Raw genomic sequence first — 12,445 nt, 5'->3', positions numbered from 1 at the left:
ACATTTCTAATGCATGTCTGTTCACTTTACAGCAAAAATGTTGTTTTCCCTGTGAGAATGATAATGTCTTTTTACTTCCAGTCAAGCTGATGCCCATTCACCCACTTGCAAAGATGGAAAAAATCAAATCAGATAGAGGCAAAGAGAGAGATAAATGAGGATAGAGCTCAATATGCCCCATCTCCCTCTCTCCCTCTCTCTCTCTCTCTGAGGGATAAAGGTGTGGAGTAGGAATACACAGAGGGAGCAAAAGGATACATTAAAGTTGCCTACATATGAATGCAAAGTGGTGAAAATAGATCCATAATAGTAGTAGTGGATGGGTTGATAGATAAATGATATTAAAGAGAAACAGAAGAGAGATAGAGAAGATAGGAAGTTATATATATGTTTTTTCTTTGCCTCCCTTCCACTTTCTAATGACCCACAGAGAGTGTTCCTCCTCATCCTCCTCCTCCCCCTCCTCCACCTCCTCCTCCTCCTCCTCCTTTGATGTCCCAGACCGGGAGACGGGCAGGGCGGGGCTGCTGGAGCTTCAACGGCTGAATCCGCAGAGGAGATGGAATTTCGTGGAGGTACATGTTGAGCCAAGAGGGAAATATTTTTGTAGATATCTGTCACATTTCCAGTAAGGTCAAGGCAACCACCAGTCCTATCATCACAGTACACACTTCTCGCAAAATGAATTCCACTTATTTATGCCACAACAGTTGTTGGTCTGTGTTCTTGAAGGAGATACATGAGTGTATGTTGTAACATGATTCTCTATTACCTTTCATGAGATGGATAAACTGAAAGTACTGACTTCAATTCCTTTGTCACCCCTTTTATCTAGCCTTGTCACTTGATGTTAATGTCCATTTTGAGATGGGTAGGTTCCGATTCTTGACCTCTCCCACGTTTTATTGTACTTGACAGTGTATACCTTTAGTATGAGCACCACAACAAATCTTTACTGTAAAACCAGACACATTCGCGGCATGAAAATTCTGTACATTGATACTAAGAACTTTCACGAATCACCAGTGGCATTCAATGCAATGTGTAGACTAACACTTTTGCATGCATTGTACTTTTGCGATTCTTGGCTCAGACTCGCAAAATTTGAAAAAAAAAGTTGGGAAAAAAAAGTGGAAATTCATATCCAGTTTCTAAGATTACATGTTGTGCAGTGACTTTCAGATGATATAAATGTTTTATTCAACTTAGTTTGTGTAGCATGGAAATTCATCCATATAAGTTTGTTTGATAGGAATGTATATATATATTTTTTTCAGCATGTTGCCATGGTCAGGGGGTCAAAGATCGAGGTCATATTTTACTGCATCGCTTCTAATGCAGTAAGATTCTTGATGTAATGTCATGAAATTTGATAATGCTCAATGTAGAATAAAAGGTCTATTGGCCTTTCTATATTTAGGGCAGAACTTCATATCAATCAATCAGTCAAAGATCATTAACAAAGCAGGTCCTTTGTAACTCTACTTTGATAAATGCACCAAAAATAGAAATGAATAGATTGGAGCAGTATTAAAGGGTTTAACATACATGTAAAAGAATGAAGCTTTTCTGTGCGTGGGAAGTGGAGAATGCCACATTATCATTGTGTTTTCACGAAAGATGCAGAGTTTGTGGAAATGGACCAGACAGTGACATGAATTCATCCCTACACCGCATAATTGTGTTTGTTTTGGCTTACAATATTGATATAATAGCGTCATATTTTTTCCAACTGAGTGGGACCGAGAAAATAGCCGGATGGGAAATCATCTGAACACTCTTTTTGTTTGCGCTGGTTCCGAGTAGTATGCTATACCGACACTGAAATGTTTGTTGTTTAATGACTACATACACCTCAACAACAGATGGTGCTCTACTCAATGATCCCATATGAGCACGCCACATTTTCCTTCTTCTTCTAGATGCTCTCCAACCCACCCCACCCCACCCCCAAGTTTTATGCCTGAAAAGTGTTAACGGAAATATAAAGAGAAAGTGAAAGTACTGTTACCTTGAATGAGTTCATTCAATGCCTTTCTTGTAGATTCCAACCGCATTGCAATTTATTCTTTTCTTTGTTGCTCGTGACAAACAATGCTGATTTTCTTTTCTTCTTTTTTTCTTTTGGTGTTGTTTGGTTGATTTTTCTCCTTTTATCTTCTCTTACCCCCATCTTTGCACGCACCACTTTCCGTGAAACCATCCAGGTTAATGTCACGTTGGACGAGCTCCAAGAAGCAAGGTGAGGGAACAATGCAACATTTCTCCTTTGTTTATTCTTTTTACGAATTTGGAAAATTTCTTTGGCAGCAGGTCGCAATGGGATGATGAAGTGACGAAAGGTGGGACAGTGCTCTGCAGAAGACCAGATGTTAACAGATGGAGCATGTATGATGCGAATGTGGTGGAATGTTTCTTTGGAGGAAGGGGGGTGGAGGTATTTTAGAATATAGAGGTGCCTAGAGGGGAATAGTATCTAGGAAGAGCATAAGGGGTTTTGACTTAGATTTAGCAAGAGCTATGGTATCTTTATGGGGGAAGGGGGAAATGGGGTTGATGGGGGGCTGCGTTGGATGGCTGGTAATGAAGAAATATGGTCCATGCATCGATGCTGGTTAGGAAGAAATATGGTCCATGCATCAAGTGGCATTAACCCGCCCCTGTCCTCTGGGGGGCTGCGGATGTTCATGTTTGTGGTAGTGATTGTGAGATGGAGCCAACTGATACCCAGTGGGGTATGCCCAGTGGGTATACCAAGTGGATTTGCCAACTGAGGCAAAGGTGCTGTGATGGCGAGGGAGGGAGTTTCATGATGTACATTGTAATTGTGGTTTCTGCATAGTTTTGTTCATAAAAAAATGAATAACAAACAATGAATGTCCTCTTTGATCAGAATTTCTTGATACCAACTATTAATTTTAAAAACAAAGAAGAAAGTCAGGCATTTGATGGTATGCAATGGCTACTCCAAATCTATACCACCCTAAAGAAGAAGCATGAACTATAGGGCGTGGATATGATGCTGACTTAAAATTTTTAATGCTAACGTCTTCCTCTTGCAGTCACATCAAACAAAAAGAGTGAGGATTTTTAAAGCAAGTGAACTTGAGACATGTGAGGCTGTAGCAATAATTATGGCATTGTCACATCATCTAATTTGAATACCACAAGGCATGTGACTTTAACTGATACCAGTTATTTGCTGTTATTTAGAAATATGTGAAACTTTTTAACAAATCCATGGCTTCCTTCTTTTGGTCCAGTTTTACTCAAACTTTCCTCCAGTCCCCTTGTTTGATTCTACTCTGTCTACCAGAGTCAAATTGAGCATGCTGTGTAGATTCACTCTAAATTTCATCACCTTGTTTCAAAAAAAAAAGAAAAGAAAGAAAGCATAGAAAGGTGCTTCAGTGTCATTTGATATTTGAAGCAGCCACTGCTTTGCCATCTGACATGCTCTCATTTTCCTGTTTTGTGCCATTTTCCAGGAATCCATGTTTAGAGCATGCCAGATATTTCATTTCCCGCGCATGTACAAATCTTCTTCTTCTTTTGTTGGGTGCGTGTTCGTGCTGACACAAAATTTGGCCAGAGTCAAGGAATGATCTCCTATGAAGCCCAATATCCCCTTTCTCTTTAATTTTCTTACTCCTTTCTCTCTCTCTCTCTTCTAAAAGCAAAGCAAAAAAAAAAAACAAAAAACAAAAACCCAGAAAAAAAGGGAACAATGTACGAAAACAAGCTAAAGTAAGAATTCCTCCACCCAGAAAATCTTGGCTCTCTTACCACTAGCTGGCAAGGTGGTTTAAGCCGTGTGTAGTACTTCCAGCCTTTTGGTGAAAGACACGTCTAGAATGCTGTTGACAGGCGAAATCATGTTGTATGCTGGTTGTAAAGTGTATCTTGTAAGCAAAGTTGTCACATGTCCTTGATTGATGGGGAAAAAAAGAGCAATACTGCAAACATAGTTGCTTGGAATTTGATTTGGATTCAGTGATTGAAACATTCCCATTTTTTAATGGTTCCACTACATGAAAAATTTGAGAGAGAGATAAAAAAATAATCTATTTGTTGCTACAGTCACTCTCTTTACCTACATACAGCTGCCACAACTTAATCAGGACATTTTTTATAGGAATATATCCTTTGTCCAGATTTAGCAGCTATCCTGATTATGGGTAATAGATTAGAAACCATTACAAGGAGGTTGGAGCACTGGTTGGCGTTTAATACCCAGCTACAATTTGTTCTATTAAATGTGCTTTTATATGGTAACTTTAATTAATACCAATGTCCATATTTTCATCATAATTTTCAAACTTGTGAATTTTGAGTGTCATCATGTCCAGGGCCGGATCCAGGAATTCTGTAAAGGGGTGGGGGGGGGGGGGGGGGGGGGGGGGGGGGGGGGGGGGGGCGTGACTAATATTTCCGGTGCCACTTCCGGGTTTCATTTCATTGTTTTTCTTTTTATTACATTTGTTTTTTACGAAAAATAAAGGGGGGGGGGGGGCGTGCGCCAGTTGCACCCCCCTCTGGATCAAAGTTTGACAATTTTCCTATTTTATTGAACCACTGCGATGTTATTGTTTAAATCAACCAGTGTCTTCATAGTATCATTTTATGTGTTTATTTTTGGATGAATGTCGGAATTATGCTAATTGTTTATGACCAAATCAGAAAAACGGCATAAAAATGACTTATTCGGGAAAAAAAAAACAGTTTGACAGTTTATTTTGCAGTTGTGAAAGAATTTGAATGAGGATAGGCCAGAGCAGGTGGTAGATCTGGTGCAGGTCAAGGGTCAAGGTAATTTTTGAAAATTCATGGATGGACCTTGACAGCTTTTTTTTTTATCACTAAAGGTCATAATGAGCTTGATACATCTGGAGGTCATGGGTCAGACATCAAGGCCAGTCTTGTTGTTATTTCATTGCGTAGCTGTAGAAATACATGTAGTGAAAGAAATGTGTCTTACTAGCTCAAAGTATGAATAATTACAGAAAGCGTCACTTGTCACACATCGCGAGTAAGTATCCGATGTTCTATCAGAACACCTGTTTTCTGCAATAGTTTTGTGAGGGTTTTTTTTCTTGCCTATGTTATGATGGAACCCCTCTCACACAGCTCACGCTCAAAATTGCGTATACTCCTGTATGGGAATTTGTGGTGCACTGCACACGCTTTTTTGGGGGGGTTCGCCCCAAATTTGGCTAGTTCCTGAGCATGACAAACAGTGCAATTTCGTGACAGGTGTGTTTGATTCATAGTATCAGTTGTCAGGTACCATCTCTGTAACTTACAGCTGTACTTTTGGAAAAAGGGGAGGATTAAACAGAGTACATTGTAAGTGTAGAATTTTGCAGTTTAAAAAATGTTTGATGGGTATAAGAACAGGTGAAAGATAGAGAAAGAAAAAAAAATTGCTATTGATAATTATATACGTATGTCTGTAACACTTGCATCTTTCTTCATTTACAGTGTTAAAAACTGTGTTAAGTGGATTTCGTAAAAGCTGTGAAATCTTCAAATGCTTTCATCATGAAAGCCCCAGTTTGGAGATGTGGTGCATCATTTGATTTTGAGCCCACCAACCCTGCCCTCCCCCTCCTATTACCACACCCTCTCCACTACCCTCCCTGCCTTGTCCAACCCCACCCCCTCCCTCTCCCATCCCCCATCCCCCAATGGCTTGTTAATGAGGCACAATCATTCATCTAGCATTGTCTTCAAGACTTGCATTTTTTTTTCTTCTTTTGACTGTGTTTGCCAGCATTGTGATTGGATTATGTTCTTGAGTCAATAGACGCTGAGTTATGCCCATTGTTCTAGGGCTCCCCAGTAGGGGGCAGGTTAAATGTTTGCATTGAGAGGAGATCCCGCCCAGCTGGACAGATGGCTGGTGGTGAGATTGCAGGAGGACAATAACAGGATGAGTAGAAATCTAGCTGTAGTAGAGAACTCTGATAAAAAATGTCGCAGCGATCGTACTGGAGAAGATTTTGATTGCCTAAAAAATGTTTCCCAGGTAGTTTTGCAGGGACGTTAGCCAATGAATGTCACCATGCCGTCTGACCCGTCATGGCCCTTTTATCACAAAATGCCATTGTTTGTCCTGCCACTCTTCAACCAGCTTTATTATCCAGGACAGTTGCAGGTGTTTTCTTTCAGGGTTATTATGTTGTTTTCCGTCACATTCTCTGCTGCTTGCTCTCTCTGTCAATCTACCGCCCATCTTATCACCCCATTGTGCATGGAGACCGATGTCTTTTAATCTAGCAAGCAGCTTGTGTCAAAATGATAGTCACTGCCTGACAATAGCCTATGTCAATGTCCTGTTTTGTTTTGTTTGATTGTCAAAGGGAATGCATATGTTTTTGTGTGTTATGTGTTTTATTTTCTTTCCTGTCGTTCTTTCGTGCCAGGGGAGTAAAATTCATTTTTTTCCCTAAAAAAACAGAAGTATTACCAACTGTTAATAAGTATTACTAACTGTTACTACGCTCTGCCTCTCTCTCTCTTTCTTTCTCTCAATATGGCATGGATTAAACAAGCCAAAACACAGATAGAAACTATCTTATATTGTAGTGGCAAATATCAAAGTGACTTAGTAAAACCAATTCACATCTATTTTCAAGAAAGTGCTATTTGTTTGAATGTTGGTACAGTAGTCCCTGCTTAATCAGGTAGTGTCTGGCAGAGGATTTTTTGCCCAATTAACCCTAACTAATTAGGCCAGGCTTTTTTGGCTGTGCTAAAACTGGAGGGGGGCAGATTCAATTGTTTTTTGACGTTTGATTTTTCTTTGGTTTTTTTATATTGGAAGTTGTCACTGGTAATTTTTCTACCATGACTGGCATAGAATTAATAAATCATAGTTATTAATAGTAAAAATAATCAGGTTTTTATGAGTTTCATGACAGAGCACAATTTTCCATTGGAAATGTACACAAAATCAAAAAAAAATTGTGCCTGTTTTGGGCTAACCATGCCATTACAAAAATGGACATGGCTTTGTCAAAGTATGCGCTGACATTGCAAATTTGGTCTCAAATGTTGTGTGTGACTTGAACAAAGAAAGTCAAGAAGCCTCATGATGAGGCCTTCTCGTGTATACAGAATTATTGTGTGAAAGGTTGAGGGGGGCTGGCAGATTCTGCCCCCCCCCCCACCCCTTTTAGGGTTAAGCGGAGTACCCATTTAAACAGAGAATACTGTGTAGAAATTCTGATATTACAGAATGGTTGGAGAAATGACTGGGAACTGGAAGAAAGTAATGTTAAATGCTGACTTCAAGTGAATTGGAAACTTAGATGCAAGGGTGCAGTATGACAGTTTTACCGTCATGCCCACAACTAACAGATGTGTTGGAGTTCAAGGGGTGTGATTCATTTAACACCTGAATTACTTAACACCAGAGTACTAGAGCTGATTCCATACATTGTGGATGCACCCTGATCCCTTGCAATTGACTGTGGGGTTCATAAGTACTTTAAAGACACCGGGGTCAAGAAAACACCCCTTAAGATTTTTCACCAAGATTTCCATTGGTTTCTGCAGTGTTGATGTGTGAAGTAACATCTGTGATTGTAGTTGTACTTGTGGCTGCTGCTTAAACACTCAAGATGTGCTCCTATCCACTAGAACAGTTTCCCCATCACTGCTTAGGTGCTGTACTACAAACATTGATATAAAAAAAACAAGTTCACCTTCATACACATGTGGATTGGGTGAATGCAGCAATACTAGTAGAACACATGAGTGAAAGTTTGAGGAAAATCAGTCATTCCATTCACAAGCTATGATTTGTTAAAGTTTATGCACAGTCACTGCTGGATGAGAAGACTACTACAGTTTGTGATATAAGGAAAATATACAAAGAATTTCACAAAATTTCATTTTTTGAAGAAAAAAGTACACATTCACTTGACTTGTCACATGTTACTGACATATATCAAAGGTAATATTATTCCCCCTGCCTTCTAAAAGAGGCAAGTCAAGTGCTCTTCCATTGTGTGAGAAAAGTGAAAATATGTTGAAATTTCGTTATATTTTCCATATTCCGTTCTACACGTGTGACATCACAAGCTGTAGTAGTCTTCTCATCCAGGGACGGCTGCACTGAAACTTCAAAAATTCATAACTCTTGAGCGGATTGTCTCATTTTCCTCAAACGTTTACTGAGATTGCTACATTCTCTCAATTCACATGTACAGTGTATATGATTGTGAACTTCGACTTACTTGTCCTTTAAAGAGGCTTTGGGGAAAGGAATCTAAACTGCTGGATAGCTCCAGCTCAAATCTTTCCCTGCAGTGAGTCTTGTCTTCAATCCATTATATTCAGTATTTTCTGTCAACATTTGTCATCCCCCTTTAGTTTTTTGTTTGTTTGTTTGTTTGTGTGTGTGTTTTTAGGGGAGGGGTTGAAGACAGGGAGAGAGGGAGAAAAGACCAGAAAATAGTGGCTGAAGTTTTGTAGGACTTCCAAGTCTCCCTGATTTTGCAAGCTGCTCCCTGAAAACATAGTTACTGTGGTATATACTTCTCCAATGTCGTATGATAATTTGCATAAAAAACTGGAAATAAACGCACTTATTGCAACATTTAACCAATTATCAATTGTCTTCTTTGATCCTGTACTTTGACTGGATGACTGAGAAGAATTTACCGCAGTCTTTTTTTTTTCTAAATATGTTCTTGATCAATCATGCTCTTACCTGAAGAGAAGTGTCACATTTTGTTTTTCCTCAAACCATGTGTACTACTGACAACTACATTAACGAGTCATTGAATGCTGTTTTGAAATGCTTAACCCGTTGAGGACGAGTCCCGAGTATACTTGGGCAGGTGTCTATGGGAAATGCGTGTTGTAGCAAAATCAAACCGTCCTCAACAGGTTAAATGCAGCATTACGAAAGTGAACACAACAATGTTCTTTTCTTTAAACATTACACTTGTAGATCTCTCAACAAATTGTTGTCTTTGTGGGTAAAATTTTTTTATCATATTTTTCAAACAAAAAGAGAAAATCATTGGACAGTTTGAATTTTGTTGAACTGCAGGTCTCAGAGGCTCTGTCACCTGGTCTACCCTCAGCAGACAGTCCTGGACGACAGCATAGGGTGCGCCATCTGGTTTGCAGCCAGGGGACGGGGCAGGCTTGTCGTCGCTGCTGGTGGAAAGACGGAGCAAGCTCCTCCAGGGATTATCTACAATAGTCCAGCCAAGGTACAATATCAATTTTGTCTTTGTCCTTTCTTTGTTTTAGAAGCCAAATTCTATCTCATCTACCCACATACAACATACAGTTAGTGTCCTTTTACATTCATACGGCAACAGTTTCGCTGCACATTCATATGGCAACATTGTCCATTCGTAATCAGGTGATGTACAGTATAGAGTGTGACACTTTTCAGAGTTCATTAGCTGATCATTTGCAAATTGAAAGGTTGATGGTCATACGGTGCAAGCTTAATCAGGTGGCACCCTTGCACCGGGGAGCTTTTTGATCTTGAGCAAAACTGTGAAAAAAGTCCTTGTCTGTTGCTTTGTCCTTTGTCCCTTTAAAGTTTCTTAAACTCTCTCTCTCTCTCTCCCTCTTTCTTACTACCCTCTTCCTCTGTCTGTCTGTCTGTATGTCTGTCTCCCTCTCCAGCGATCACAACTCCCCCCCCTCCATTTCTTATTAACCACTACCAAAATACAAACCCTGGTTACATTCATTAAAAGACTTTTAATTATGCCTCCGCCACGAAGTGGTTCCGGAGGCATTATGTTTTCGGGTTGTCCGTCCGTCTGTACTTACGTCCGTACGTCCGTACGTCTGTCCGCTTTCGTTTACGCGATAACTTGAGTAATATTTACTTGAATTTTACCAAACTTGGTCCAAGTATGAAGTATGATGGGGCAATTACTTGATTAGATTTTGGGTGAAATCGACTGAAGGTCAAAGGTCAAAGGTCAAGGTCAAATCATGAAATTGTATCCGTTTACGCGATAACTCATGACTGGATGGAGCAAATTTCACCAAACTTTGTTGGAGGATGATATATGATGGGACAATTACTTGATTAGTTTTTCAGTGAAATCGGACAGAGGTCAAAGGTCACAGATCAAGGTCAAATCCTAAAATTTATCTCTTTATGTGATAACTCAAAACTGGATGAAACAGCTTTCACCAAACTTGGTCCAAGGATGATGTATGATGAGACAATTAGTTGAGTAGATTTTAGTGACATTGGCAAGAGGTCAAAGGTCAAAAGGTCAAGGTCAAATTCTACAAATGTTGCAATTTCCCCCATATCTATGCAATGCCCGAAGGTATTTTCTTGAAACTTGGTGTGGACACGTACTACTGCGTAAAGATTCTCCAGAGAGAGTTTCATCTATACCTCCACACCCACTTAAATCCTTACAATCTCAGTCGTTGTTCTCTCAATGTCCTTACTTGTAGTAGGTTATAGTTGCAACATGTGACCTTTCAGTGTTTTATTCTGTATTTTATATAGCAACATTTGAGTTGATCTTGTTCGTTTTAATCGGATCCCCCAATTATAGTATGGTCTAAAAATATCTGTACTTATGCTTCCCCTAATCTGATTTTACCACGGGACCTGCGGCTCTATACAAGCTTGCTTTTACGCAGGCCCCATCATATTTTTTCGCATTATGATCTCAGTTTAACTCGCATGTATACAGACCTTGTGTATACCAAGACAAACTTTTGAACATTCCGGTGAAGTTCTATTTTGAATTATGTTCTGTATAGATTTCGTATCAATTTACTTTATATTGTGATATATGTGAGAAATATGAAAATAAATTGAAATGAAATGAAATGAAAGGAAATGTCATAAGGTCAAAGGTCAAAAGGTCAAAGGTTGTGTGAAAATGTTGCAATATCTCAGTTTATATATATATATCTCAAATGGTTCAATGTATTTTCATGGAACTTGGTACATATGCATGTACTGTCTGGCAGGGATTCTCTAGGGAATTTAGGGGTCATGGGTCAATAGTCGGGTCAAAGATCAAGGTCAACTCCTCAAAATTTTACTATTTCCCTCATATACTAGTATATGCAATGCTTGCATTATTAGTTTCAAAACGTAGTACATGCATTACCTAATGGAGATTCTCCAGTTATGTGAAAATGTCATGGATCACACATTGTGAAGACATTGTACTATACGCCTATTGGGAGAATCATGCATTATGGCGGAGGCATCAGTCGCCATAGCGACATTTCTAGTGTATTATTTTACAACTTATGCATGGACAGTAAGTGATGTTACAGTTATACCTGAGTAAGTATGCGCTCGTATCATAGGCTTTTGCAATGAATATAAACTATTATATTTTGGATCAAAAATTTGTCTTCCATTGATTGGTTAAAAGAGCTTCACGTGATTATAGGTATTTTGAACTATTTTAGAGTGTTGGTGTGTTTGACACTCCATGAAGTACTATTTGCAAAATGATGTCACTTTTATGACGACATTTTGCATATAGTATATACTATTTGCAAAATGATGTCACAATCACCCTTCTTTACAATCAAATGTACGTGGTCCGTCCACGTCCGGTCCGGAATTCTAGTGAGGTTTGCAGCGGCCATACGAGCGCTTGGATACATGCGACGGCCAACTCTGGCGGTGCCACGGCTGCTACGTTTTTCAATTTCCGGTCTCTCGCACTTTTGCGTATTGCAGGCGCTGCGCTGCTGCCGCAGTGCGGCTAAGCCTAACTGCGACCAGCCCCAACACGCAGTGTTGCAGTGTAACTGTGTACACGGAGCGTCCCGGGGTTAGGCTATAAGCCTATAATGATTTTCACTTTTTATTCAAATTTTTGATCCAAAATATAAAACAAATATACTTTGCCTAGTTTCGAGTTTCTTGTTAAAACTATGGGCCTCGGTGACTCCAAACTAGTACTATTCACTGAGGGGCTGCGCCCCTCAGTGAATAGTACTAGTTTGGAGTCACCTCTGCCCATAGTTTTAACAAGAAACTCTCTAGGCCAAGTATATTTGTGTAGTAATTTATGGTTCTAAACATACAGGGTCAGTTCAATGATATCCTACATGAGACACTGTTGATGACGAGCAGTCATTGGCAAATTTCTCCCACTTCATTTAGCCTCACATGAGATGTGAAATGTGAATCAAACCGCCAACAAGTTTATAGTCTTCCCCGTGGAAAGTGTATCATGATGACATGACATTTTTTCGTGCGATCTTATTTTCTCCAAGGACTTGGGGGGGGGGGGTTAGGGTTTCGGTTGTGATAGGGATTTAGGTTCAGTGTGATGTGAGGATTATTAGAGTTTGAGTCATGTTTGTGGGTAGGTTTTTCTGTTTGCTTAGCGTGCAGATATTTCATGAGAGCAATTGTCGCAGGAGCAATATCATAGAACCCTGTATCATACAATATGGCAATAAA

The 12,445-nt window shown here is 39.6% G+C and overlaps 1 protein-coding gene across 1 annotated transcript in view; it reads left to right on the top strand.

Annotated features, from left to right (window-relative positions):
- LOC139743205 (asparagine synthetase domain-containing protein 1-like) overlaps nucleotides 1-12,445 on the top strand; it is a 61,584-nt gene that overhangs the window by 38,033 nt on the left and 11,106 nt on the right. The window contains exons 8-10 of the mRNA XM_071653704.1: nucleotides 469-575; nucleotides 2,208-2,242; nucleotides 9,065-9,230. Of these exons, the coding sequence (XP_071509805.1) occupies nucleotides 469-575; nucleotides 2,208-2,242; nucleotides 9,065-9,230 (308 nt within the window). The remainder of the gene's footprint in view (nucleotides 1-468; nucleotides 576-2,207; nucleotides 2,243-9,064; nucleotides 9,231-12,445) is intronic.

The sequence above is a fragment of the Diadema antillarum genome, unplaced genomic scaffold (genome assembly GCF_040938485.1).
Source record: "Diadema antillarum isolate AM-2024a unplaced genomic scaffold, OU_Dant_1.0 seq00001058_RagTag, whole genome shotgun sequence".
Lineage (NCBI taxonomy): Eukaryota > Metazoa > Echinodermata > Echinoidea > Diadematoida > Diadematidae > Diadema > Diadema antillarum.
Note: the sequence above shows the minus strand (reverse complement) of the source record. Positions and strands in the feature narration are given on the sequence as shown.